The sequence below is a fragment of the Monodon monoceros genome, unplaced genomic scaffold (assembly GCF_005190385.1).
Source record: "Monodon monoceros isolate NGI ecotype Baffin Bay Population unplaced genomic scaffold, NGI_Narwhal_1 Super_Scaffold_2, whole genome shotgun sequence".
NCBI classification, from domain to species: domain Eukaryota; kingdom Metazoa; phylum Chordata; class Mammalia; order Artiodactyla; family Monodontidae; genus Monodon; species Monodon monoceros.
The window spans coordinates 26,463,059-26,487,917 of record NW_021703776.1 but is presented as its reverse complement, the minus strand read 5'-3'; the positions used below and the strand labels follow the sequence as shown (position 1 = coordinate 26,487,917).

Sequence of the window (24,859 nt, the reverse complement as noted above, 5' to 3'; positions counted from 1 at the left end):
TAGATAAAAACAATATATATAGAAAAAATATCTAAACTAGAGATTCAATATTTTGATGAATTTTCTTCAAGTTTTTTTTTCCCATGTATCTTACATAGTTGTTGTATTACTACATATTGCTTCCACAATGACTTAACAAAGGTGTTAATTCTAGATATTATAACATTTAATATAAACATTTATTTTAATACCTGTATCATAATATATTTTGTAGATAGGTCATAGTTTACTACCCTCCTCTTATTGGCATTTACATTTTTTTTCAGTCTTCTAAATACCATGGTGAACCTCTTCTCGCTTTAATTTTTAAATTTTTATTTTCATTTGTATATTTTTCCAAAAGTAAAATAATCAAGCTAAAGTATATGGACATTTTTAAAGAGCTTTCTAATTCCCAAATTATTCTTTAAAATTTATCTTCTTCCCAAGAATTGACAGGATTGTCTCTTTGCTAAAATACCTTTGCCAAAAATAAAAATTATTTTTGTAATCTTTGCTAATTTGCTAAAAGAAAATCATATATTTATGTCATATGATTATAACAACACTTGAATGACAAAGCTTTGCTAAAACAAAGCTTGGTATAAATAAAATGTTAGTTCTTTTGGCCTCATTGCTTCCCAGATGGTATCTATGAAAAAATCCTGAAATGTAAAGAAACCATATGAGTAGATTCCAATACTTCTTACAGAACATATGCTGCTTTCTATTGACATATTTACATTTAGGTCGATAAAATTCCCCAGTGGTGTCTAATCATGGATGTGACAAACACATTTATAAAAAGAAGTGGTTAAAAATAATAGCTGTACTTTCACAGTTTAGGATAAAAAACACTGATGCTTTGTGAAATTATAAGATGGCAAATACAAAATAACTATGTTTTGGACATAGAAGACTTAAAATGCACATGGAAAGATCAAGTGAATTGTTCCATTACTTTACTTTTTGGGGACTTTTGATTTGCCCTTTGACTGAGCTCACTTTACCAGGTCTCACTGGGGCAAAATATTTTAGAGTAAATTGTTCATGTTCTGGAATTTCTCATTCTAGCCAAGATAAAATTTTCCCTTTCATTGTTATATACCTTGGGAGTTAACAGGCATTCATAGCTGAATGATTAAACCATGACAGGTATGAGATATCTGCATAAACTCAGATTAAGCTCCTATTAAAAACATAATCTGCATGAAGTATGAACACATATGCTTTCTGTTTTCCTTGGTTTATACCATTAATTTTAATGATGACAAAAAGCAGATGAATTATGTCACTGATGTTTGTTTGAGGGACCCAGATAAATTCAGATCCCTTAAATTTAGAGGGCAAATCCTATTTAATCCAGCTGTAGGAAGTGTATGTTGTTACTGGGTGGACAACAAATAAAGTGATACTAATTTCTCACAAACTTGGAAACAAAGTAATTTCATATATTTTTCTGCAAATAAAGTTAGAACTATGTTAGTTTTTTTCTACTTGTCTTTACTGTATTAGAGTATAATGTGGGGACTATATTAAATACAGTGTTATCTGTCATGGTCAATTCAGTTAAGATTAATTCAGGACCTAACGTACGCTTGAAATACAAGGAAAACACAGTTAAGAGATATTATTATAACACTTTATGTATGATGTGTATTTATAAAGTAACATGGTGTGCAAATCAAACACAAAAAACAAGGATTTTAGAATCCCTCCATTTATTACTAGTTATGGAAATTGTTTACCTGACTCTGCTATATACTATGTGACCTTAGGCAAGTCATTTTTTCTCAGTCTTTGTTACTTCATCTGTAAAATTAGTGTTATCACACTATGTACTTCAAGGGGTATTGTAATGATAAAAAAGTAAATACCTATAAAGCACTTAGGAGAGTGTGCGTGGCTAATATTTGCTTAACACATATTAGCTATTACATTATCATAGACAATGAGTTATCAACATGCTATCATAATAAAGATGTATCACTGATAGTGAATTTAGGATCATTAAAATTATAATGAACTAAATTTCTATATGGTTTAAGTGTGCTTTCCTATGTTAATTCACATATCTCATTGAATCCTTGAGGCAAGTATGTGCAGTATTTTCATAGATAAGAATGTTGACACATGAAAGATTTTTGAAACTTGTTTTAGAGTTTACAGTCAATAATTGGCACAACGGGTTATATAATCTAGATTTTATAATTATTAATAATATTTTTGACCACATCTACCTTCAAATTCAAATAACAACAACAAAAAATCTGGGTCGCAGAAAAGCCATATAATCTCTGGAGACAAATTTTAGAGGTAAGATTTCCGCTTTACTAAAGCAATGCTTGAACAGACTACAGAAATTGAAATCAATGATTTTAACCATTCCTACTTACATTTAATCTAGAGATAAACTTTATAGAAATGTTGTGAACCCTGATGATATTATCCTTCTTTCTATTTTGGATCCTCAGAGTTTCTCAGGAACAGAAATTATATTCAGTGAAAAAAGTCTGCCTAGATATAACTAGAAAGGGATCACATATCATGAATATTAAATTGGACTATATTTTATATAACTGGAATATTTTTATTTAATTTAATAGATAAAATATATTTTTGTCAAAACAATTATCATATAATTGGCTTTTGCTGAGAAAAATTTACTTTCCAAAGTGTATATTTGAAAAGTATTGGCAATTATTGAATAAGCATAATTATAATTATTGACTGTAAACATTTTAGCATCAAATGACTACATTTGGGATTTAAAACCAAATCTTGTAATTATTGTACAGCTAAAACTACTCAAAAATATTATCAATAATATGAGAAGAAGGTATTAGTATACTCAGTTCTAAAAATCCTTAGAAGTATATAGCTTTTCCTTGAGCTTATCTTTCACTGAGATTCTTTTTCAATTAGCAGTCAGTCATTTACTTGCAGCAATGTTTTATTAGATTGTAGAGAAAAATAAAATTCTAATGTATGGCTGCAATCATAGTGAAATCAAAGACAGGGCTAATATATTATAATCAGAGCAGAAAATTATACTTGCTTTATTCACATAGCACTACTTTTTAAATTTCCCAGCCCTCAGTGACAGATACCAGGGTTACATTTCTTTTGTATCTTCCCACAATGTATATTGTTAAATAACTCTTTCTGACAGGTTAATTTTTATGAAGTTTATTATTCGTAATTGCTCTTATATTCTTTTGAAGAGCCAAGGCCTCTTAATAGCTCTCAATTTTGAAATAACCATGGAAAATGGAAGATTTCATACAGGCCAGGAAACCAAGTTTGAATGATTAGAATAGCAGAGGGATTGGGGCTGAAGTTCAATAGCTGAATTTATAAAAATAAATGAATACCAAATAATAGTATGTAGAGAATGAAAACAAAAACGGGTTTTAAAAGTCTGGATAATCCCTGTATTATGTTCAAGGACAGAGCCAAAGAACAACAGAAGCAAATGTCCAAATTCAGAGGGATAGGATGAGAGAATCATACCAAGTTAGAAATGGAAAGGTCTTTGTAGAATAGCTGATTTGGAAACTCTTGCCATGACTACATAAAGTCAATAAACCCTAAAGATTGCTTATAAAACATATGTATGCTTAGCTTCAATTTTCTGGAACAAAGAATCTGTAGCTTCACTGGAATATTAAAGGGAATTCTGAGGCAACTGAAGTTAAGAAACGTGAAATACAAAGAAGCTAAATGACTTGACCATCATAACACTCAACATAAAAAATTCCTTTAAACTGCCGTAATGTGTAAGAAGAGCTAATTCTCCCCTCCCCAGGCTATGGCAGTAGGTCTTTTCCTGTCACAAGGCTCATGTATCTTTAAATCATCCTATGCATCACTGTCAGATTCATCATAATATTGCACCTCTTTGATGCTATTGTTCTCCAGCTAAAATTATCACCGTGTCATGAATGCATGCTAAATTGCTTATTCTGGCACAGAAAACTATCCACAGTTTGATTTCAAATTTGTTTATCCACCTTATCTCAATATATGTATACAGTCTTCATTGTCTAAACTCAATTTTATGTTACTTATCATATGAATTATATCTATTTTGAGGGGATTTTGTTCATGCTGTTTCCTCTAGGTGGACTAACCTGCATCTGTGCTTTCCTCTGCCCTCTCTCTATGAGCTCCTCTGGCCCTCTGCACCCATAACCAATGAACACACAAACACACACATGCGTACTCCTAGATACACTCACCTCCCATCAAAATACATTTTTAAAGGACTAAATCAAATAAAGCTTTTCTTTATATGCTGAAACATAAAATTATCTATCCCCACTTTGAACTCCTGTAGTTTCCAGTTTCTACTATCATAGGGTACATCTCATGCAGTTATTTTTTTAACGTAATATTTATGGTAAGCCCACTTTTTTATATAGTGGTTAAAAACATGGATTTGGAAAGAGTTCTGTTATCAAATTCTTACTCCATCATTTATTGTCTTTATGACTTCGAGTATTAAATGGAAAATGTCTCTGCTTCTCATCTGTAAAACTGGCACAATAATAGTAGGGTTGTTTGAAGATTAAGTGAAAAGACATAGATGAACTCTTAGGACATTATCAACACTTAGTATGTGTTCAATGTTAAGTGAAGTAGCTACCAAATACTTTATAAACATTGTAATAACATATGTATGTAATATTATTATCGTGTAATTTTTATTGTAATTTCTTGCTCATTGAATTAAATAATTAGACCTTTCACGTTCGTATTCCAAACATAATTCTTACATAGTCACAGATCAATATATATTTACTGTACATATTAATATTTATATAGTGTTTCAGAAAACATGTAAATTAGAAAGTTTCTAAAATAAATATAGAAGCGCAAATCCCAATAAGAAATTATATATATTTTATAAGTAGAAAATTGTATTTGGCAAAAGCCCAAACAGCTTCTCCAGTTTGATGTTCCACTAGCCAACATCACAGAGATACATGGAGTAATTTCTGTAAGTAAAAACTGGTCAGGTGAAACAGTTATCCTGGAATTATGGAGCTATTACATTGATAAGACAGATTTTTGAATTTCTACAAAGGACAATTTTGATAACTTTTCCCTGAATAAAATGGCTGTATTGAAAGGAGTAATATTTATTAACAAGCTTAATATTAATAGTAACTGATGAACTACAAGGTCCAATGAAAGTTAAAGAGGAACAGGGATGTAAAAGCAAAGGGATTGTAACGTTATGCTCTTTGTCATTAAATTTTATTTTTTGTCTTTTATAGTAAGTAAACTCGTATTTGAACTGTATAACAAGTATCAATCTATTGACAGGGACACATAACACTAAAAAGTTAAAGATTATCATGTTTCTTAAAACTCACTTTAAAGCTAGGTTTAATATTTCAATTTTGTAGTCTGGCCTCTACTGCACAATTGTGTTCATATCTGTGTCATATCCTTGAAGTATTAGCTCCTAGAGTCCAGGGCAATGCCCTTGCTACTCCTTGGATTTAGTTTTTCTCTAGTGCACTCGGTCACACGGTCACTCATTTATTCATTCTTTTTTTCATTGAGCTTTAACTCAGTGAAAAGTTCTATCTTAGTATTTGGGAGAAATATAATGAATCAGATTTTTCCCTCACCTCAAAAGTATTTAATAGGAAGAAAAGAAAAACGTGCATTATTGAATAGCAAGGTTGAAGGTAACAAATGGCACAAAGAGATTATGAATAGATTTCTATACAAGTTCCAGGGAGAAAATATTTTTTCTGCTGGGGAAAAGTAATGAACATTTAATGGACTGGTATTATGACTTAAGCTTTAAACAATGAGTGAAATTTTTGCCTGCATAGATTAGGGAAAAGTAATTTGAATGAAAGAAGGATGGCATATAAAAAAATACAGGACATGTATTTGTTCATCTGTTCTGCCATTAAAAGTTACTTAGGATAATCCCTAGCTAATAAAAATAAAAAACTAGTGATTTTACTATAACCTTTCCTTATAGATTTCATGAACTTTTTCTACTATGATTGTGTTCTGAAGACAAATTTTCTTTCCCTAGAGGGCCTCTAATTTTCAGTTCTACTCTTTTGCTGCTAAGGGAATAGGATCTAGAGCTGTGTTGTCCAATAGAACTTCTGTGACAGTGGAAATGTTTGCATCTGTGCAATATTGTATTCACAAATCTCATGTGACTATTAAACACTTAAAATATAACTAGTGTGACTGAGAAATAGGATTTTTAATTTTAATTAATTTAAATTGCTACATGCAGCTCATGGCTATTAGAATTGCACAGCATAGATCTAGAGTAACCTTTTTAGGAGAAGTAAATCCGGATGAATTTTATCCACAAGTGGATTTCCTTTGGGTAAAATATAGTATGTCACAGTATTTCCCGTGAGATCCTATTACGTCCCTTCATTGCTGAAGCCAGTAGTTTTACCTAGTATTGTCATTGCTTGTGTACTATTGTTAATTAGGATATGCACAAAGGAAATTAATAAACTATATATCCAGGAAGCTCTGAAGACTTCTACTAGGAAGTAACTTTTGAATTTAGTCTTAAAGGAAAGGAAGTTCACCCTGGGGTTGAGGACGGGTGAGCTGGGGATAGTTCAGGCAGAGATGAGAAAAATATGGTGTGACCAAGGAATACTTGATAATTCATTAGAACTGGCAAACAAAGTATCTTTGTAAAGAGCAGGAGAGGAGAAAGAGCAATTTGAAAAAATTTAATAATGTATGTTTTAAAATACTGTCCAAGTATTGGGTTTGATTAAGTTTATATAGTTTCCCACCCCAAATGGTTATTCTATCACATATACATAGGATTTTCTTTTCTTTTCTTTCTTACAAACATCATTTATGTTTTAATCATTAAAACAACTAAAATTGCAGCTTTATTCCCTAAATTTATTACTTGGACAAGATTGAGATTTAGGAAATTTATTGCCGTGATGTCACCACTGGTTTATAATTTATAAAACTTTGGATTAGACATTAGCACAGTTATTATTTCCTCTAATGTCTTACCTCACCGCAGTCTAATAACATTCAGGAAATCCAGAAGACAAAGGGGAAAGAGTGGTCTTGAAAGCTAAAAATAGTTGCTGAAAACTGATGCAATCATGTAATAAAATATGGCACAATAACTTACATGATATGCTCACAGTATCTGCTAAAGCAATTAGAATCCGTGCAGCTAGATTTCTGTTCATGTATTACTAAAAGTGAAAAGTATTTCAGCCCAAGTAAGAATATAAGCTATGTGGTTTAATTGTATACATTGGTCTTAAGATTTTTGGTCTTATTACTTGCATATGTGATCTGTTTAACACTCTTTAAAACAGAAAATCATTGAGTAGCAATCAGATTTCAAAAAGTCTTCCAAGTACAGCCAGACAGTTGTCTACGTGATATGCTACGTATGACAACAGAGAATGTACAATTATATTAACACAGACTTCTTTTCCAAGGGGTCAGTGTTTTCACACATCTAATAGGTCTCGTGCACTAGATAACAGAAACAGCAATATTGGTGTCTCTCAATCACATTAAGTTCATCAGACGTATTAAATGGTAGCCCTTCTTAATTGAGAATTTTTATACATATTATATATATATATATATTTAACATCTTTATTGGAGTATAATTGCTTTACAATGGTGTGTTAGTTTCTGTTGTATAACAAAGTGAATCAGCTATACGTATACATATATCCCCATATCTCCTCCCTCTTGCGTCTCCCTCCCAGCCTCCCTATCCCAGCCCTCTAGGTGGACACAAAGCACGGAGCTGATCTCCCTGTGCTATGCGGCTGCTTCCCACTAGCTATCTATTTTCCATTTGGTAGTGTATATATGTCCATGCCACTCTCTCGCTTCCTCCCAGCTTACCCTTCCCCCTCCCCATGTCCTCAAGTCCATTCTCTACGGCTGCGTCTTTATTCCTGTCCTGCCCCGGGTGCTTCAGAACCAGTTTTTTGTTTTCTTTTTTTTTTTTTTGATTTCATATATATGTGTTAGCATATGGTATTTGTTTTTCTCTTTCTGACTGACTTCACTCTGTATGACAGTCTTTAGGTCCATCCATCTCACTACAAATAACTCAGTTTTGTTTCTTTTTATGGCTGAGTAATATTCCATTGTATACATGTGCCGCATTTTCCTTATCCATTCGTCTGTTGATGGACGCTTAGGTTGCTTCCTATACATATTATATTTAATGGGGTTTTTTTTTGTCAGAAAAGCTTTTGAACTGGACTGTGGTCTAGCTATAGAAATGAACAATTTTCAGTGCATTTTGGGAGTCCAAAGTATTTACATATTTTTAAACATATGTCTTAATTTCTACTGGTGAATATATAGGCAGGCATTTCCACTGTCGCTTGAGAGATATTAATCAGTATAGGAAAGAATGATCTTATTTTGGTAACTATAAACAATGAAAAAATAAATTAATATTTTTGAGGGCATACTAAGTATTGTTTTATATACATTATTGCAGTAAATATTCCCAATCAACCCTATGAGATTTTCCTATCCTCCTTTTATAGATGACTGAGCTTCAGAAGGGTTTAGGGATTGCCTGAGGCCCAGATAATAAAAGGCACAGCCAGGGATAATATCCATTTCTGTCTGATTTCAACAGCCTTAGACTCCATTACTATGTGTAACAGGTATGAATTTTACACTACAAACATTTCTATGTAAGAAATATCTTTTAGTTCCCTATTGTGAGAGCAAATTATATTTATTCCAGGCCCCATATCACTAGGCTGGAAAGGAAATTCAATCTTTTACCCTTCAGTAGAATCCTATAAGAGTATACAATAATTACACTGTAGAAACCCAGAAATGTGGGCAAGAGTTCTGTTTAAAGGAAAAAAGACGGAAAGGAAAAAGGAGGCCAGCTTTGAACACATTACCTGACACCATGACAAAGGATAGTTTTTCATCTTCTCTTAAACTGTAACTGACATGCTTAACCTCTCTTCCTATGAAGTTTAATCCTTTACCTTGTAAATCAAATGTTAAACACGAGGTTTCAAGTACTTTTCATATACCTTGGCATTGTCTTACTAACGTGGATACATGATCCCAGGCATCATGTGTCTCACACTTTGACAGATAGCTCCTCTATCTTTGTCAGTATTGTAAAATGTCTTATGAGGACAAGAAATTTATACTAATATTCATAACAATATTTTCAGCCACACCACCACTTCTCCTTGATGCTTCCTCTAACCTGTGAGGACTAATCACATAGACAGATTTTAATATTTTCTATCATTGTGGCAGTAGAGTGTATATCGTCTACTGAGCATATTTATTTTGGATTGTTTCCTAATTTTTATCTAAATATTTCTTAAGATTTCTTCTATGCTTCTTCTTAGTATATGGCAATAAATTTCATATTATAATTTTAATATTCAAGTGTCTATGACAAATGTGTATTTGTAAATAAGTTTATAATTTGGTGACTTATGTAACTGTTTTTAAGTAATATTTCTTTCAAGTTCTAGTAGGAAAGTTTACAACAATGATAACAACTTGTGTTAAATTTTCATATTCTTGTAGCAGTAATATGAGCAGTATTAATAGAATAAAAATAGTGTCTGTTTTTTATTTTGCTGCTTTAAAAATACTTTATTTCAATTCTTTAATCCTCACAATAAACATTTGAGATTAAATATCCTTATCAACATTAACTTTTAGAAATCGAAGGCTCAGAGATATTAATTGGCCACCAAAGAACCAGAGCTAATCATTGGCCCAAGTGGGCCTGACTCCTGACTCACTGCCCTTCCTACTACAACTTAGCACAATTCTGAGAAACCCCGTAAATTTTTCACAGTGTAAATTTTAGAATTCAGCTAAAGAACCATCATTGCTAGGGGATAGCTATTTACCAAGTACAGAATCACTGCAAGCAAACAGGAGACTTGGTAATTCTTACAGTAGTAAAGATGGAGAATATTTTTGGTTTGCTTCCTTTTTCACTCTTCCCTAACTCAAATGAATTTTAAGAGTCATAATTTGAAACTCTGCCATTAGCTCCATCAGAGATATTAAATGTTAAAGAAACTGATGCATATTGGCCATAAAATGAACACCATTTACTATCCTAAGAATATAGAAAATGCTTTTATGTGAATAGTAGAGAAATTGCCAGAAAAGGTATTTTATTTCAGTCTGTGGACAAGCTAATGTGCTACTGGAAAATGCATACATATTCTGACCTAATTAATTTCCAGAGCACTTGGTTCTGAAAAGAATGCTCAGAAATACCCCAGTTTACTCCACTGTCATATAGAAGCCTCACATTCTGAGGACAGTGTCTTAGGCATGAGTTAGTTATCTCCTTATTAAGGATTTTGTTGCAGTGCTTTCTGGCGTACTTTCTACCATAGTCAAATGTTCACTTAAGTTTCTGGGTGCTTGAGCCTCAACTGAGCAGACTTCCCTGTGATAAAAATGTGTCACCTCTGTGCTTGTTGTCCTAAGGACACTTATCTCCAGGCACACCCATCCTAATAAACAGTTTGATATTTCCCACTTAGAGAAATTGATAAGGATAGTTTCAGGTACCTTCCACCTTCCAAGGTGTGAGTAACTTTAAAATGCTTGAGGAGCTTGTAAGCATCAAAGTCATAGGAATGACAGAGTGGAGGACGTGACTGCTATGACTATTTCCTTCTGGAAAGTACATACAGAGAAGTGAGATAGCGTATCTTCTTGCAGACATCTAATATAGTGAGTTGTTATTTTTTCTCTATGTGAAGGAAGTAAAGGAGGTATTTGTTTAAATTTAACATTCTTTCAAGAGCCATTAAGGAGGCTCTTAGCATAGCTATGTGATAAAATGATCACTCATCATAGCGTGCTTGTCCTTTAGAGTTCACTTATACACTATTACTTGCAACATGCTAAATGCTACTAAAAATCACCAAGCTAAATAGATATTTGTCTAGTAATAGCTAGGTTTTATCCCCCTTAAGTTATTCTGTCATCTCTAAAGTTTACACAAATAATAATACACCTTGATAGTGCAGAAGAATACTCAACCTCTCTCTGATTAACTGGCATGTTAAAAATACTTTCTATTATAAATAAATTGAATTCTTCTTTTTCTTTTCTACAGGACAACATTTTTAAGCTGGAAGACTCACATTTTGAAAATGGCCGTGGGAAGAGCCCATATGACCCTAAACTGCTGACGGCATCTCTTTTAATAGGTACTCAGTCAACAGTCAGCTAAACAGTGAATTTTCTGTAGATAATAGCCAGATTGCATGTTCCTTGTTATATACCAAGATTTTTCATTATTAATCATAAAATATTTTAGGAGTATGTCAGTTGAGATATTTTCAAATATTTTGAAAATGAAGAAGAAACACTAAATGCTGATTTGATTATTGTACTATCTAGTCTATGATTCTTTTTAATCAGAATGGTTTAATAGTGTCTTTAAAATTGGCTGCTCAATCACTGTACATCCCCCTAGACCTTTACAATTTTTGTTTTGTAAAAATATGGTTTTGATTTTCATTTTTTGGGAAGAGGCGTTTCAAGGGGGAATTTTGACAGGTCAGAAGGAAAGAATGAGATTCACTCCAAGTTGTTAATTGTAGTCCCAAGATTTGTCACACTCTCAGCATCTGGTCAGCTTAATCAGCACAATGCAACTAAATGGTAGTACAATTGACAGAGACCCCTTGTGTCACCTTGAGTTGACAAAGTCCTTCTGTATTCAACTTTTCTGACTTTAGGGCTGCTGCTTCTTTTTTTAATCTAACAAAACATTTTATGTATTTCCTGTGCCCTTTTCTTTAGCCATCTTCCTAGTTCTAGTTTTCTTCTTTCTTCTTTTACTTCAACATTGCAGATATAGGTGGTGAATGCTTAGCCATAGTTCAAAAGGATAGAAAGAGGAAGATAGAAGTAGGCAGAAGGAGAAAACTTTAGTTTGTATTGAAAAATAGAGAATTCTTTCCACTTTCCACCACTTCTGGACTGGGATTAAATAATACACAAAAAGTGATATATCATTAAACAATTTTTCTTTTTGTTTTTTTGTTTTCTTGCTTTAACTTTTGAGTATGCCAACAACCTAAAGTACAGAAGATTCTGGGTCATTACCCTACTCCTGAATATATGTTTTTATATAATCATGTAGAAATTATGTAGCTTTTTGTTTCTTTTTCCTTTTGTTTTCTTTTTTATAAAATATAGAAAGTAATTATTTGATAACACAAAAGAATAATAAGTGAAACTTTTCAGGTGTAAACTTTCTAATAAAATTTTGAATAATACATCTAGATTTTTAAAAGGTAAATTTAGGCTATTATTTGACATATAATAATTTCATAAAGTTTAGCCTTTTTATTTTAAAAAATAGTCTTTTTTCTATTCAACAAACTAAGACTCTAGTCATACTGACTACAGCATTAACTTGAAAATATATTTTTTCAGGTATTCTCTAGTGTTTATCGCTGTTTCACTGATCCTTTTACTATTAAGAATAAAACCATTACAGCATGAATTACCTCCTCTATTGCTTTGGAAATGTAGACAATTTCAGTCCATTTGATCCATTTATGGAGCACTTTAACAAAAGTTTAAGACCTGAAGGAATGCAGCAAATGTAACACACTTATAATTTTCCTATTCGCAGATGGCCTAGTGATTACGTGTGGATGACTTCCTTAAGTGCACACACAGAAATTTGAAAACTGTCTTAAACAAAGGGGAGGAGTCCTATCTTGTTTGAACCTGCAGGCTATACTTATTTAAATTGCATACTGAACAAAAAAAGATAGATATTCCTCAAAAAAGCAGTATGTAAAAGTGTGCCTAGAGCAGCTTTATTTTGTGGTATGTTTCTCAGTAGGGGCTTGCTTATTTATTTTAATATTCCACTGAGAAAGTATGATGACAACTAAGTATTACATAGTTCATATGGCGTGCAGCCACACAATGTCCACAAAGAGTATGAAACGCTGCAGTTTTGGTTTTATATTAGAACTTCCTTGAAACAGCTGTATAGGTTTGTGAAAAGGAAAAGAGTATGAGGGAAGTTGCATGAGTCAAGGAGAGGATGTATGGCTAGAAAAGAACGTTAGGCATTTCAGAGAAACAGCTTTTAAATGAAAGCCCAGATCTCACCTAGCCAGTACTGTAAAGTAATTGAATAATTTTCAGAGATATTTAGTGCTTATTGACAGAGGAGATTATTAAAGCCAACTTAAGTTAATTTCTGGATCAGTTGAATAGCAAGATACAGAAAAATGAGCAGGCCATACTAGACCTGGTAAAATCCCTCAAAATATTTGTAGCACCATTTTAATTCAAAAGCTGTGACTTCCTTTATTGAGGTTACTTGCTTCTTTATAACTATGCTATAATTCTGCCATGCGTCAGGAAAGAACATAATTTGACATTAGAATATGCTCTCACTTGGTATTAAAGGTACTCCCCAAATTAATTAACTATAATTTAGAAATTATTTGAACCACTCTGAGCCTCAGTTTCTGTGTATGTAAAATGGCATGGCTATGCAAATTCCACTAGTTTGTTGTGAGAATTAAATAAGACAACGTAATAGCATACTACATTTGGGTACGTACATATTTCTGGCATATATTTGGAAGTAGAAACTGAAAAAAGAGGAACAGGTAATAGTGGTTTTCTGTAGGGAGGCTAGGAGGGAGATTTGGTAATGTATAAATTTTATATTTTTAATTTTGTATCATTTACAACTACTTAAAAAATGTTAGTTTTAAAAGTACAGTATTAACAAAGCCAGTATATTTATTGTTACAGAAAAGGTTGCTTAACAAATGTGAAAATGTAAAAGTATTCCCATACCCTTCCACTCTCAAGAAGTAGCTTTCATCCATGCCATGTCGGGGGTGTGTGTGTGTGTGTGTGTGTGTGTGTGTGTGTGTGTGTGTGTGTGTTTGAGAGACATATTTTTTTCCCTCTGTTTCTAATTACTCTGCTACGCTGTGAGTGGAATTTGCTTAAGGTGTTAACAACATATAATGGCTTGGTCTTTAGGTTTGTTTGATTTTTGCTCACATCCATGATACACTTTACACCTTTGTTAGTAATGCTGTGATTTCATCAGGAAATTTTTTTTTTCCACCTTCTGTTTCTTCTCACCACACCCTTTTTAGGAATTGTAATCCAATACATTAACTGATCTAAGCCACATTTTTACTTCATTTTGAGCTGTGAACAGAAAGTACAGAGTACATATGAACTTGTGTTTTTAACACATGCTTCTCAGGTAACGCTGCCATGGTGGAAATGCAGTTCACTAAACTTTTTGTTCGTCTCAGTAAAGAATGCTTTCCTTAGAGACAGTTAAGAAAGCTTACAGTTCAGAAAGAATGGCACTGTACTCAAATATGAAAGAGCAACTTTCATATTTGACAATTTCTAGCTTGTTAGTTACATCTGTCAGCACTAATTTATCTCAGTCTGATGTATTATTTTTGAGACATCAAACTGCCTATATGGTACTTTTGTACAAAGACTTAACAACTTTGTTGGACAGAGTATCCACAACCACTTTTTGATGTGTATAACAATTCCTTGAGTATATTATTCTACCATCAATTTAATAAAATTGGACAGATACATTTTCTTTCACTAGTAACTTAGTATATATGGGAAAACCCAAAAGTATGTATCTTAGCCATAATGCAGTTTGAATCATTGTAAGCTAACATTTACCTATACTTAGGGTCATAAAATTGGAAAATTAACACGCATAATTTGATAACTTCATAAAGGACCTCGAACATACAAAAGAAGTTTGGCAAGTGGGCTTTTTTAAAAAATAAAAAAATATATTTGTTCTCCAAATATAAGCCAGCTAAGGTATGTAAATTGCTTAAATGCAGACATATATATATATATTTTTTAATAAATTTATTTTATTTATTTCTGGCTGCGTTGGGTCTTCGTTGCTGCACACGGGCTTTCTCTAGTCACGGCGAGTGGGGGCTGCTCTTCGTTGTGGTGCGCGGGCTTCTCATTGCAGTGGCTTCTCTTGTTGCGGAGCCTGGGCTCTAGGCGTGCGGGCTTCAGTAGTTGTGGCACATGGGCTCAATAGTTGTGGCTCACAGGCTCTAGAGCGCAGGCTCAGTACTTGTGGTGCACGGGTTTAGTTGCTCCGTGGCATGTGGGATCTTCCCAGACCAGGGCTCGAACCTGTGTCCCCTTCATTGGCAGGAGGATTCTTAACCATTGTGCCACCAGGGAAGCCCTAAACTCAGAAATTGTCAGGTCATTTCAGATAGCCAAAGAATGTAATAAGTCTTTAATACAGGGTAGAATACACAATTACATTAAATGAAATATAGTCTGAGTTGATATTTTATATCTGCTTAAAGAGAATGCAAGAGTAGGATATTCTACCACCTATACAGCTGGGCCAAATAAAAAATATGTCATACAATTTCTGGAGGAGTCATCCTGGATAAGAACCCTGTAGATATCTGAGTAGAAAATCTGATCTAAGGCCTGGTGTAAAGGAACAGTTAGTGATATTGAGCATTGACAACATGAGAATGTGCCCTCATGCCCACCTAATCATCTAGTGCCCTCCAGCTCATAGATATCATGTTGACTTTTGCTAAAAATAATATTTGAGTAGGAGGTAATTTCCTATGACTGGAGGCAACTGGTGCCTTAACTACAACCTTCCTTTGGTTTCTAAGTCAACTCTTTATAAATTCTGTCTTTAGTAATAAATTCAGTCACTAGCTCTTCTACTGATGAACTCTTCTAACTCTTCTACATTCTCTGAGTGACAGAAAATCAGTGTTTCTGCCTTTGCCTTCATTTATATTGTTATTTGCCTTCCTCATGTGGGAATGGATCAAAAAAGAGTCATAAGTTGTAGAAGAGCTAAACAAATGAATATGAGAAACAAATACCTATCAATATCCAAATAATGTTTATTTGGTTACAGTTTTTGTTATTTCAACTCTATCTGGAATAGAGTTTACATATAATAGCAACCGTAATTATGAATTTTACTCACACTGAAAAAGTTAAATGAAAAAAGCAATTAACTGATGATATTCTTTACTCTTCCATTTCTGATTATACTTACTGTTAGGCATGGTCTGGCTACAGTCTGATATGAAATTGCTCAGTTTTCACCTTTCGGTTGTTCTGTTTTCGCCTTTCATGATTTTCATCACCTAACGTGGTTGAGGGGGCAATGAGGTTCAACTAGTAATTTAATACTTTTGATTTTTCAAGGTAAAGAGGATACAGGTCACCCTATGACAGACAGGTGTTCCAACATGAAAGTATTTGAAATTGACATGAACATTTTAGGCTGCTTTCACAACACGCTTTTAACTAACATTCTCTCATTCACCTGAAGTTTAAAAATTCATCACTTCTATCAGTCAATTATTTGTAAAAAGATAAGGTTTCAACCTTAATAAAAATGTTACAGTGATTGAATACAGGTTAAAATTAAGTAGACCATATGCATTAAAATGTTTCAAAGTACCTTTGAAACTTATAGATAGCTTGTTCATAGTGTTTTTGTGCCTTTTGAAAAGGGTTATTTCTTTACCTTGTGGGCATATAGAACATTATTGTAGCATATTATGGTGAGAGCAACTCAGATTTGAGCAACTTGATATTTAATTAAGTAAAGAGAAGACAAGATGCTTTTGAATCCCAAAGATACCATAATATGGCAATTTATGGTGTCATATGAGTACCATCCATGTAGCTAGTAATTTATACTTAATACGTTGTCAAACCATCACTTTTATTTGTCTTGATTCACAACAATTCAAAATAAGTGATCAATTTTTAAAAACTCAGTCTCTAAGGTAAGGTGTCTTTCTATTAATATTTAAAGTTATAACTTGGTGTTTCTCAGTGATTCTGTCTATGTAGCTATTCTGCACTGCTTTGGAAGTTTTCCAAAGCCTGGTACCTTCAAACACATGAGAGAACCAGAGGTTCTGCCAGAGGAATTAATTTAGTTTGGACCACTGAAAAGGTCTATTTTTGTTTCAAAGCCCTTTATTTGCAAGTGAGAATTGTGGGTGTGAACAAAGATAACACAGAAAGGATCAGACTAATTAAACTTTCCCAAAGGTATTGATAACTGAAGATGCACAGAAATTTCTGATTGATATACAAGAAAGTCCTTTGGAAATTATAGTGGTATACAAATGTTTTAAGTTATAATTTATGTATGCCTACTTTGTTTTCTGAGTATTTTTCGAGTCAATGAATTCAGAAACATTAGCGTATCCAAATAATCAACAAGATAATAGGTTTTACTGTCATTATGGTAGATTATTTGGAGAAAATGTTACATTTATTGTTGTTTTGCTGATAATTCACTGTAAGCAAGCAGGCAATAATGCATTTTCTGGATGGAATAATATGAGGCACTTTTTGTTTAAAGGAAAGAAAATGTCATTTTTACAAAGTTCAGTTTATTGAACGGTGGTATGGTATATATTTAGTATAAGAGGCTTGGGTTAAACAGGCCTGGGTTTGAACTTTCACCTTGACTTGCCTAGTCATTAGCTGAGCAACCTTGGGTTTCTTGAGCTGTAAAATAGGGATAACATTTACGTCATGGGGTTGTTGACAGAACTAAATGAGATAATTTGAAAGTGTCAAGCCAGCACCTGACTATCCTGCAAGCACAAATGGTATTCAGTAAATATTAACTTCTCTTTCTCCTTATTTCTTTTTCCTTTCTATTCCAACCTTCTGATTATCCCATTATTAAACTCTGACCTAGAGTTAATTCAACTTAAGTAGAAATGAGTCAAAGCACAACAGAATCTTGAGCTGTAGTGATTATGGCCTGTGTTTATCAAAATACCCCCTTCGTCAAACACATTTCTGTTATATCTGAAACTATGTGGTGGACTTGTTTTTGGATTGTATGATAGCTCATACCAAGTTAGAACATTTTTCCCACTTGATATACTAAAAAATGAAAGGCAAGAAAAATTTTTGGCAAGGAAAATACTAGTCTTCTCTAAATTATAGCAAAATCTCATTAATTTAGATCCCACTATAAAGGAAGTGTATTAGAAATTTAATTTCCATTAAAATCAAAACTATAAGCAAGATTTTGCAATGAGACTTTACCCTAAAAAATAAAGATATTAGAACCATAGTAGTTTGAAACGTATAAAAGCAGACAATGTGACGCATATAATTTGTGTTTTGTACTTTGTCTTAATAGAAAATATAAAAGTTCATGTTTTAGTAATGTGCACTGAATCATACTTTACTCAGTTTTTCAAAGTTAATGCTAAATGAGTAGTGAGATACTCCCTTCAACAAAGACACAGGATAAACATAAGTAGCTTTGCATAATGATGCAGAGAGCATTAGCGTGGTCTTAACATGAAACCTGTATTTTGTGTGTTTTGTTTCTCTTGCCTCAATTGAATTAAAGTATGTGTATGTGGTTTTATTTTGTCACAACACAGATGGAGAATTATACTCTGGAACGGCAGCTGATTTTATGGGGCGAGACTTTGCTATCTTCCGAACTCTTGGGCACCACCACCCAATCAGGACAGAGCAGCACGATTCCAGGTGGCTCAATGGTAGGTGGTGCGTGCCAGAATGCAGGCACAAAACACGGGCATCTATAGTAAGTCAGTGGAGAGCTTTCCTTATACGGTGCAAACAGCATGAGTTGAGATTTAGTGTGCAGATAAACTCACGGTGGTGACTTCATGGCTGTGTGTGTGAGAAAGTGGGACAAAAAGAGAAAAGAGAGATTAAAAATTTAAGAAAATATTTGCTTTGTGCCAAAACTAAAGTTTCTCAGTAGTTAACTATGGAAAGAAATAGATCTGGGCTGGAGCTACGGAAGGGAGGCAATGGAAAAAGATAAGATGACTTACCAGTCTTGTCTTCGAGGGACACCACAACAAATCTCATGATGTAGTATTTTTTTTCCTCCACACCTCTCATGTGGCCTTGAGAGCATAAGTTATTAAATGTTTGAAAAAATTGTTGTGCTAAAAGCATTACATTGAAAGTGTTTTTGAAAGGACTTTGTATCATTTCATTTGATTCTCCTTTAATCTTCCTAAAATTCTTTCTCCTGTTTTATAGGTTGGGAAATTAACATTAATATTTTATCTAAGATTACATCTAACCCAATAGTAGATTTGGGGCAAGAACCCAGTTTCCTGACCTTTAGTCACTAGTGTCATACTTGATGAAGCAGATACTTTTTAAAAAAATTTATTTTATTGAAGTACAGTTGATTTACAATGTTGTTTTAATTTCTGCTGTATACCAAACTGATTCAATTATACATATATATATATATATTCTTTTTCATATTCTTTTCCATTATGGTTTATCACAGGATATTGAACATAGTTCCCTGTGCTATGCAGTAGGACTTTGTTGCTTATCCACTCAATATGTTATAGTTTGCAAGGCAGATACTTTTTTAATTCTCTTTTTCTTTTTAATACATAAATAAATTTACCATAGAAGAAAATTATAAAATTTATATGCCAAAAATAAATAAATACTATTTTCATTCAGATTTTGAACCAAATAATCCTTATATAAGTCTTCCATGTAGAGGTGTTTTTTTTTGGATTATTCATTTATGCATTCATCAAAGATTTTTTTATAATCGTCCCCACCATATTTTCATGGTTATTTTTATTAAATATTTTTTTTATTTTATTAAATATTATTTTTATTTCATGGTTTTATTATTAAATAATGATCTCCATTTATATCTGCCTTCAGTCCTATAAAATAAAGCTTCCCAGTCTCTAATCTTGCATTCATGAACTCTCCTTTGGTTTTACATGCCTCATTAATAAGGATGAAGCTCATGGCTTACAGTCCATCTATGTACTCAGTAAGATGCTTGATTGTCTCACTCTTTGAACTTCTGCCACACTTGCTTCTCCTGAACCTCTGGGGGGGTACCCAAAATTCATTTCACCTCTGTCTGTCACTGGTTTGTTAGAGAACAATCACAATATGCTCTAAAACCTCGCTGAAATTTCAGGAGACCATGAGCTGTGTGTCTTCGTTCTTCTATATCCCAATTCTAAAATGACTATTTAAATCATAAAACATACCTCAAATTACCTCAATCAGCATTTCATTCCTCCTGTAACAACATTTCTGATTGTCCTGTTATTTTTCATGTATTAGTGAAAATGATGTGCCCCTTAACTTCCACCTTTGACCCGACTGCTTTGCTCTTAATTGCATTGATTTTTTTTTCATAAATTTACCCAATTTACTGTTTTTGCTGTTTTTATCTCTTCTTCACCACTGATTTCTTCCCTGACATGCAAACATGTTTGTCTACCCTATCCATACTCTCCCTTTAATCATGGTGTACCACGAGGTCCCTAGATATCTAAGTCCATAGCCTGGTTAGGAACTTGTTTTCTCAGCATTTTCACCAGATTTAGCCATTTTCAACCTGACTTTGATCCCATGAAACTGCTCCTCCACTAATGACTTCCTTTTTTTTTTTTTATCAGTCTCCATCTAGACAACCTCTCCTGTGGTATTTGTCACTTAACTAGCCCTTTGTCTTTAAAAGGGTCTGTTCTCTCAGTTTCCTGCATTTCCTGCTCTCCCAATTTTCTCCAGTTTGACATTACTTCCCAGTTGCTGTTCTTTAAATGCAGATAATGCCTAAAATAATTCATGATTGAGTACAAACACTGTGGTAATCAAAAGGGACTGGACATATAGTCAAATACCCACCTCTGGGGGTAGAGGAGGTAGAATGGTGCCCAGGTGACCATCTGAGAAATTAGAAGCCTCACTAAGGAAAAGAAAAATGCTGAGCTGAGATCACGGTAAGGCTCTCTGTGTAAAGCCGTTGAAGACCCAAACTCTAAAATCCCAGAGGACAGTTTTGGAATATCCACTGTTAATTATTAAACCTAGGCTTTGTATGGACTCAAAATTAGTAGGAAAAAACCTCTTTCATTGTGGCTATCTGGTCTACTCTCAAATGGAAATATTTATGTAGAAGGGGAAAGTTTGTTTTTTTGTTCAGCAAGAATGAGACTTTGATCTACTAAGAACTCTAAAGGGCATACAGGCTTTCACTGTCCATGAGAAAGAAAATCTCATTAGAAGATGGAATAACATAAAGGAGAGTATAGTATCCATTTCATTTTCATGGCCTTGGAGGAAAAAAGTCATCAAGTTAAAGCTGCTTTTGTGCAACGCACTCACATGTTGACAGCTGAGTCTGAATAATTTACACTGTGGGAAAACAGTCATTGTCCGCAGCTCTGTACTTCATCTCTGCAAATGTGTAGTTCATTTGAGAATTCAGTTATCAGTCTCGCAGCACTAAACGTGAGAACTGATTTTGCCAAATTAGCACAAAGGTTACATTTGACAGGGTGCAGAAACCAGAACTGCGGCAAGGTGGAGGATGCAGACACATACGAGATAGAACCAAGGGACTGTGTGATTCATAAGCCTCATGAAATTAAACACCACTGAAGAACAAAATTGGAAACATAATGTTTACACACGCATGTATAAAATAAGTGAATTTTGAGGCATCAGCATAGACTACACAATCAGTTGTGCTGCCAGAAGTAATAAATTACTTTGCAAGGTACTTTTTGAAAGGTCTCCTGGGCTATTGAAATTAATTTTGGCACAGGACTTACTTTACTTTTATCAAATCAGTTCAAACCAATTCAATTATTTTGGAAGAATTAGTTGGCCTATTTCAGATGACTTTTAATTTGTGTTCTTGCTAAACAAAAATAAAAAACAACTTGTGTAGAACTGGATTTTGAAATGTCTTAACTTTTATGGAATTTCACTATTTTCATAATTACTCACTAAAGTTTACATTTTTATAATAGTAGCAATAAAGGCTTAAATTCAGTTTCATTTTACCAGGAAACATTAGGAATTAAGTAACAAACTTTTAGATGAAGGAACATGAGAGATGGAATCTATTGATTTTTTCCATAACTGCTTTTTAAAAATCATCCTTTACACTAGCCCCTAGTTTAAGATTGCTAGATGTTAGAACAACTTTTGATTCCAGAAAATGTACTGGTATGAGTTTGACCTGATGTGCCAAAATTCGCTGTTTTTTTCTTTTTGCTTCATAAATTCTCTTGATATTATATAGCTTTAAACTTCAATTCTAATTTTGGCTTACTAACAGTGTAAAAATTAGGTAAAATTTCTCTCTGTATATCCATAGTAAAAAACCAACTTTATCCTGCTGTTATAGTAATGATTTCTTATCATTTATTGTGTAAGTATCACCTAGTTCTTGTACATATTAGTCATTCATTAGAGCAGATGGATAGCTAACCCACATTTATTTGATGGACACTATTTCTAACATTGTTTATTTATGTCTTGGACTAACATTGGAATGCTCTATGATAGAAGGAAGGACTATAGTCTTTAGAGTGAGACACTGTTTTACCTTGACCTTGTACCTATTCATGGGTTTATAATACTACCTACCTCTTAGAGTTGTGAAAAAATCGACTACATGATAATGCATGTAGAGTACTAAGCAAGTGATTGGCATGTAGTAAGCACTTAATAAATGTGAGTTTTTTCTGTATCCTTTATCCCACTTCCATTGGGTGGAGCATGCTTAGTAAGCTTTGTCAGACTCATTCTGTGAGTGATTATATTTGAGTCAGGGTGAAAGGGCAGTCAGAGCTGGGTTTAATACATGAAACCACATGGATCCTTGAGAGAGCCAAGGCCCAGTGCACACAAACAGACCTAATTACAGTGCCCAGAGTGTTAGACCTTCCTACTCATTTTAGGAAGACCTGTTTTCTTTTAGTGGAATTTCCTAAAAGGATTGTGCCTGTGGATAGACCAACTCACTTGCTTTTTTTTCCTGTAATTGAAATGGTATGTGAGTCATCATTCCACTTCCTCTCACTTGGAACACTCATACCAGGATGGCTTGCCCTTATTGGAATCAGCATAGCTTCCTCTGTGGTCATGCACTAGGATATTTCATGTTCTCTAAAGATTCAAATTTCTCCACAAGATATATTTTTTTGAAAATAGAACCAAGAAATGTAACCGCAAATAAATTCTGAGAGCACAAATTAATACTGCATGGTACCAGATACCTAATCTTAAATCACTTGTATAACTCTTTTGATATACTATTTTAATTCTACCATCTTTAAAGGCATGAACTGTATCAGAGTATCTAACTGGATTTTTTTAATAAATAAAATTAACCATCTAGTTTGGCATAATGTCAGACTTATTAATGATGCCATTTTGAACTATTTCTCTGACTTAAGTTAGTAATATTTTGCTGACCTTGAGGAAAAAAAGCCCTCTGGAAGCCTTACTCTATGGTTACATGAGCAGATGAGTATTATAGATGTTGAGTGACCATTCAGTTGAAACAACAAGAGCAACCACAAACATCCTCTATGAAAGAAGCAACAAAGATAGAGTCTTTTTAAACTTTTGAATTACATATTCTATGAATTACATTCTGTAGTAATTAGTTAACAGTTCTGAAGTATCAGTGCATAGAGTCACAAATAAAAATGTTAGTATTTTTGGTTATTTTTGGTGAAATCATGCTGAAACGTGGATATGTAATAGTTTAAAATAAGTATCCATAACTATATCTAAACACAACCTATTAGTTATGGTTTTTTCCTTATGAATCTATTACCAAGAAAAATTTTCATACTGATAAAGAATGCCCACCTGCCAGAAATACAATTTTTTCCAAAAATACATACCATGAAATTATTCTGCTCTCTAAATGATGATAAATTTAATACACTCACTAAATATGCCTTCTTTTTCTCATAAAGAAAAAGTTCCCAAAGTATACCTTTACTTGCTCTTCTTTTCTGAGGACCTATTTTCTGTGTCATATTTTATCTAAGGACCATAATCACTTTTAACCAGTTTTGTTTGAAATTACTTTGCACTTATGAGGAAAAAAAATGAATAAAACTTCGGAATAAAAATTAACTCATTAATGGCAATGTTTGGAACATGATTCTTTTTTCAGGCCTCTGAGAAAATGTAGCTGAATAAAATAGTTAGGATATGCTATTTTAACATTTTTTAATGATGGGCTAAAAAGTACAACCCTCAAGTATGGCACATTAATCACAAATTTTGAACCACTTATTTCAGAATTTATAGTTGAATGGTGAGAGTAGAAAATAATATTTAAGGGTATGATTACATTTACTAAAGAAAATTCTACTTTTTAAATTAAAATTGATGAAAATGTATAAAAGTGAGACAATATCTTGGAAAATTCTTTAAATTATAGCCAGCTCTCTTTTTTCTCTTGGTTCTTAACATTATTTTTCTCTCGTCTCAGCATCAGCTTAATGAATACAGAGCCTGTCTATACCAGTTTCCTCTTCTAGAGTCACTACATTCAGAGCTTGGTGGGCCTCAATAGGGATTTACTGCTGACTGAGTAATCTGGGTTCATGTGTGCAGTGACATCAAGCAAGAGATTTACCCTGAGAAGTGGATGCCATGACAATGCGTGTAACCATGGTGTGACTGGCCTCTCTGACATGGCTCTCAAAAGCTTTCCCTCTGTGAAAACAGAAGCCTGTTTGCAAATTAATTAGTTTCTGGCGGCAGCTTGATTGTTGACCCAGAGTTTGTAGAGTGGAAAAACAATCAGATTAGTGTGCTCAGGGTAAAAGACCAGTGTGCAGTTGCGTGTGGCTTGCTCAACTATTGAAACCATGAATGAACTGAAACAAATTCTTTCCTGAGAAGCCTAGGCAGAGGTTAAGTGTGATGAGCCTAGAGCTCCCAACAGCAGGGGTGGGGG

At 33.4% G+C, this 24,859-nt stretch overlaps 1 protein-coding gene across 1 annotated transcript in view; it reads left to right on the top strand.

The window, feature by feature from the left end:
* The window catches only part of SEMA3A (semaphorin 3A), a 235,193-nt gene that overhangs the window by 111,350 nt on the left and 98,984 nt on the right, over nt 1-24,859 (top strand). Inside the window, exons 5-6 of the mRNA XM_029234387.1 lie at nt 11,129-11,222; nt 18,492-18,611. Of these exons, the coding sequence (XP_029090220.1) occupies nt 11,129-11,222; nt 18,492-18,611 (214 nt within the window). The remainder of the gene's footprint in view (nt 1-11,128; nt 11,223-18,491; nt 18,612-24,859) is intronic.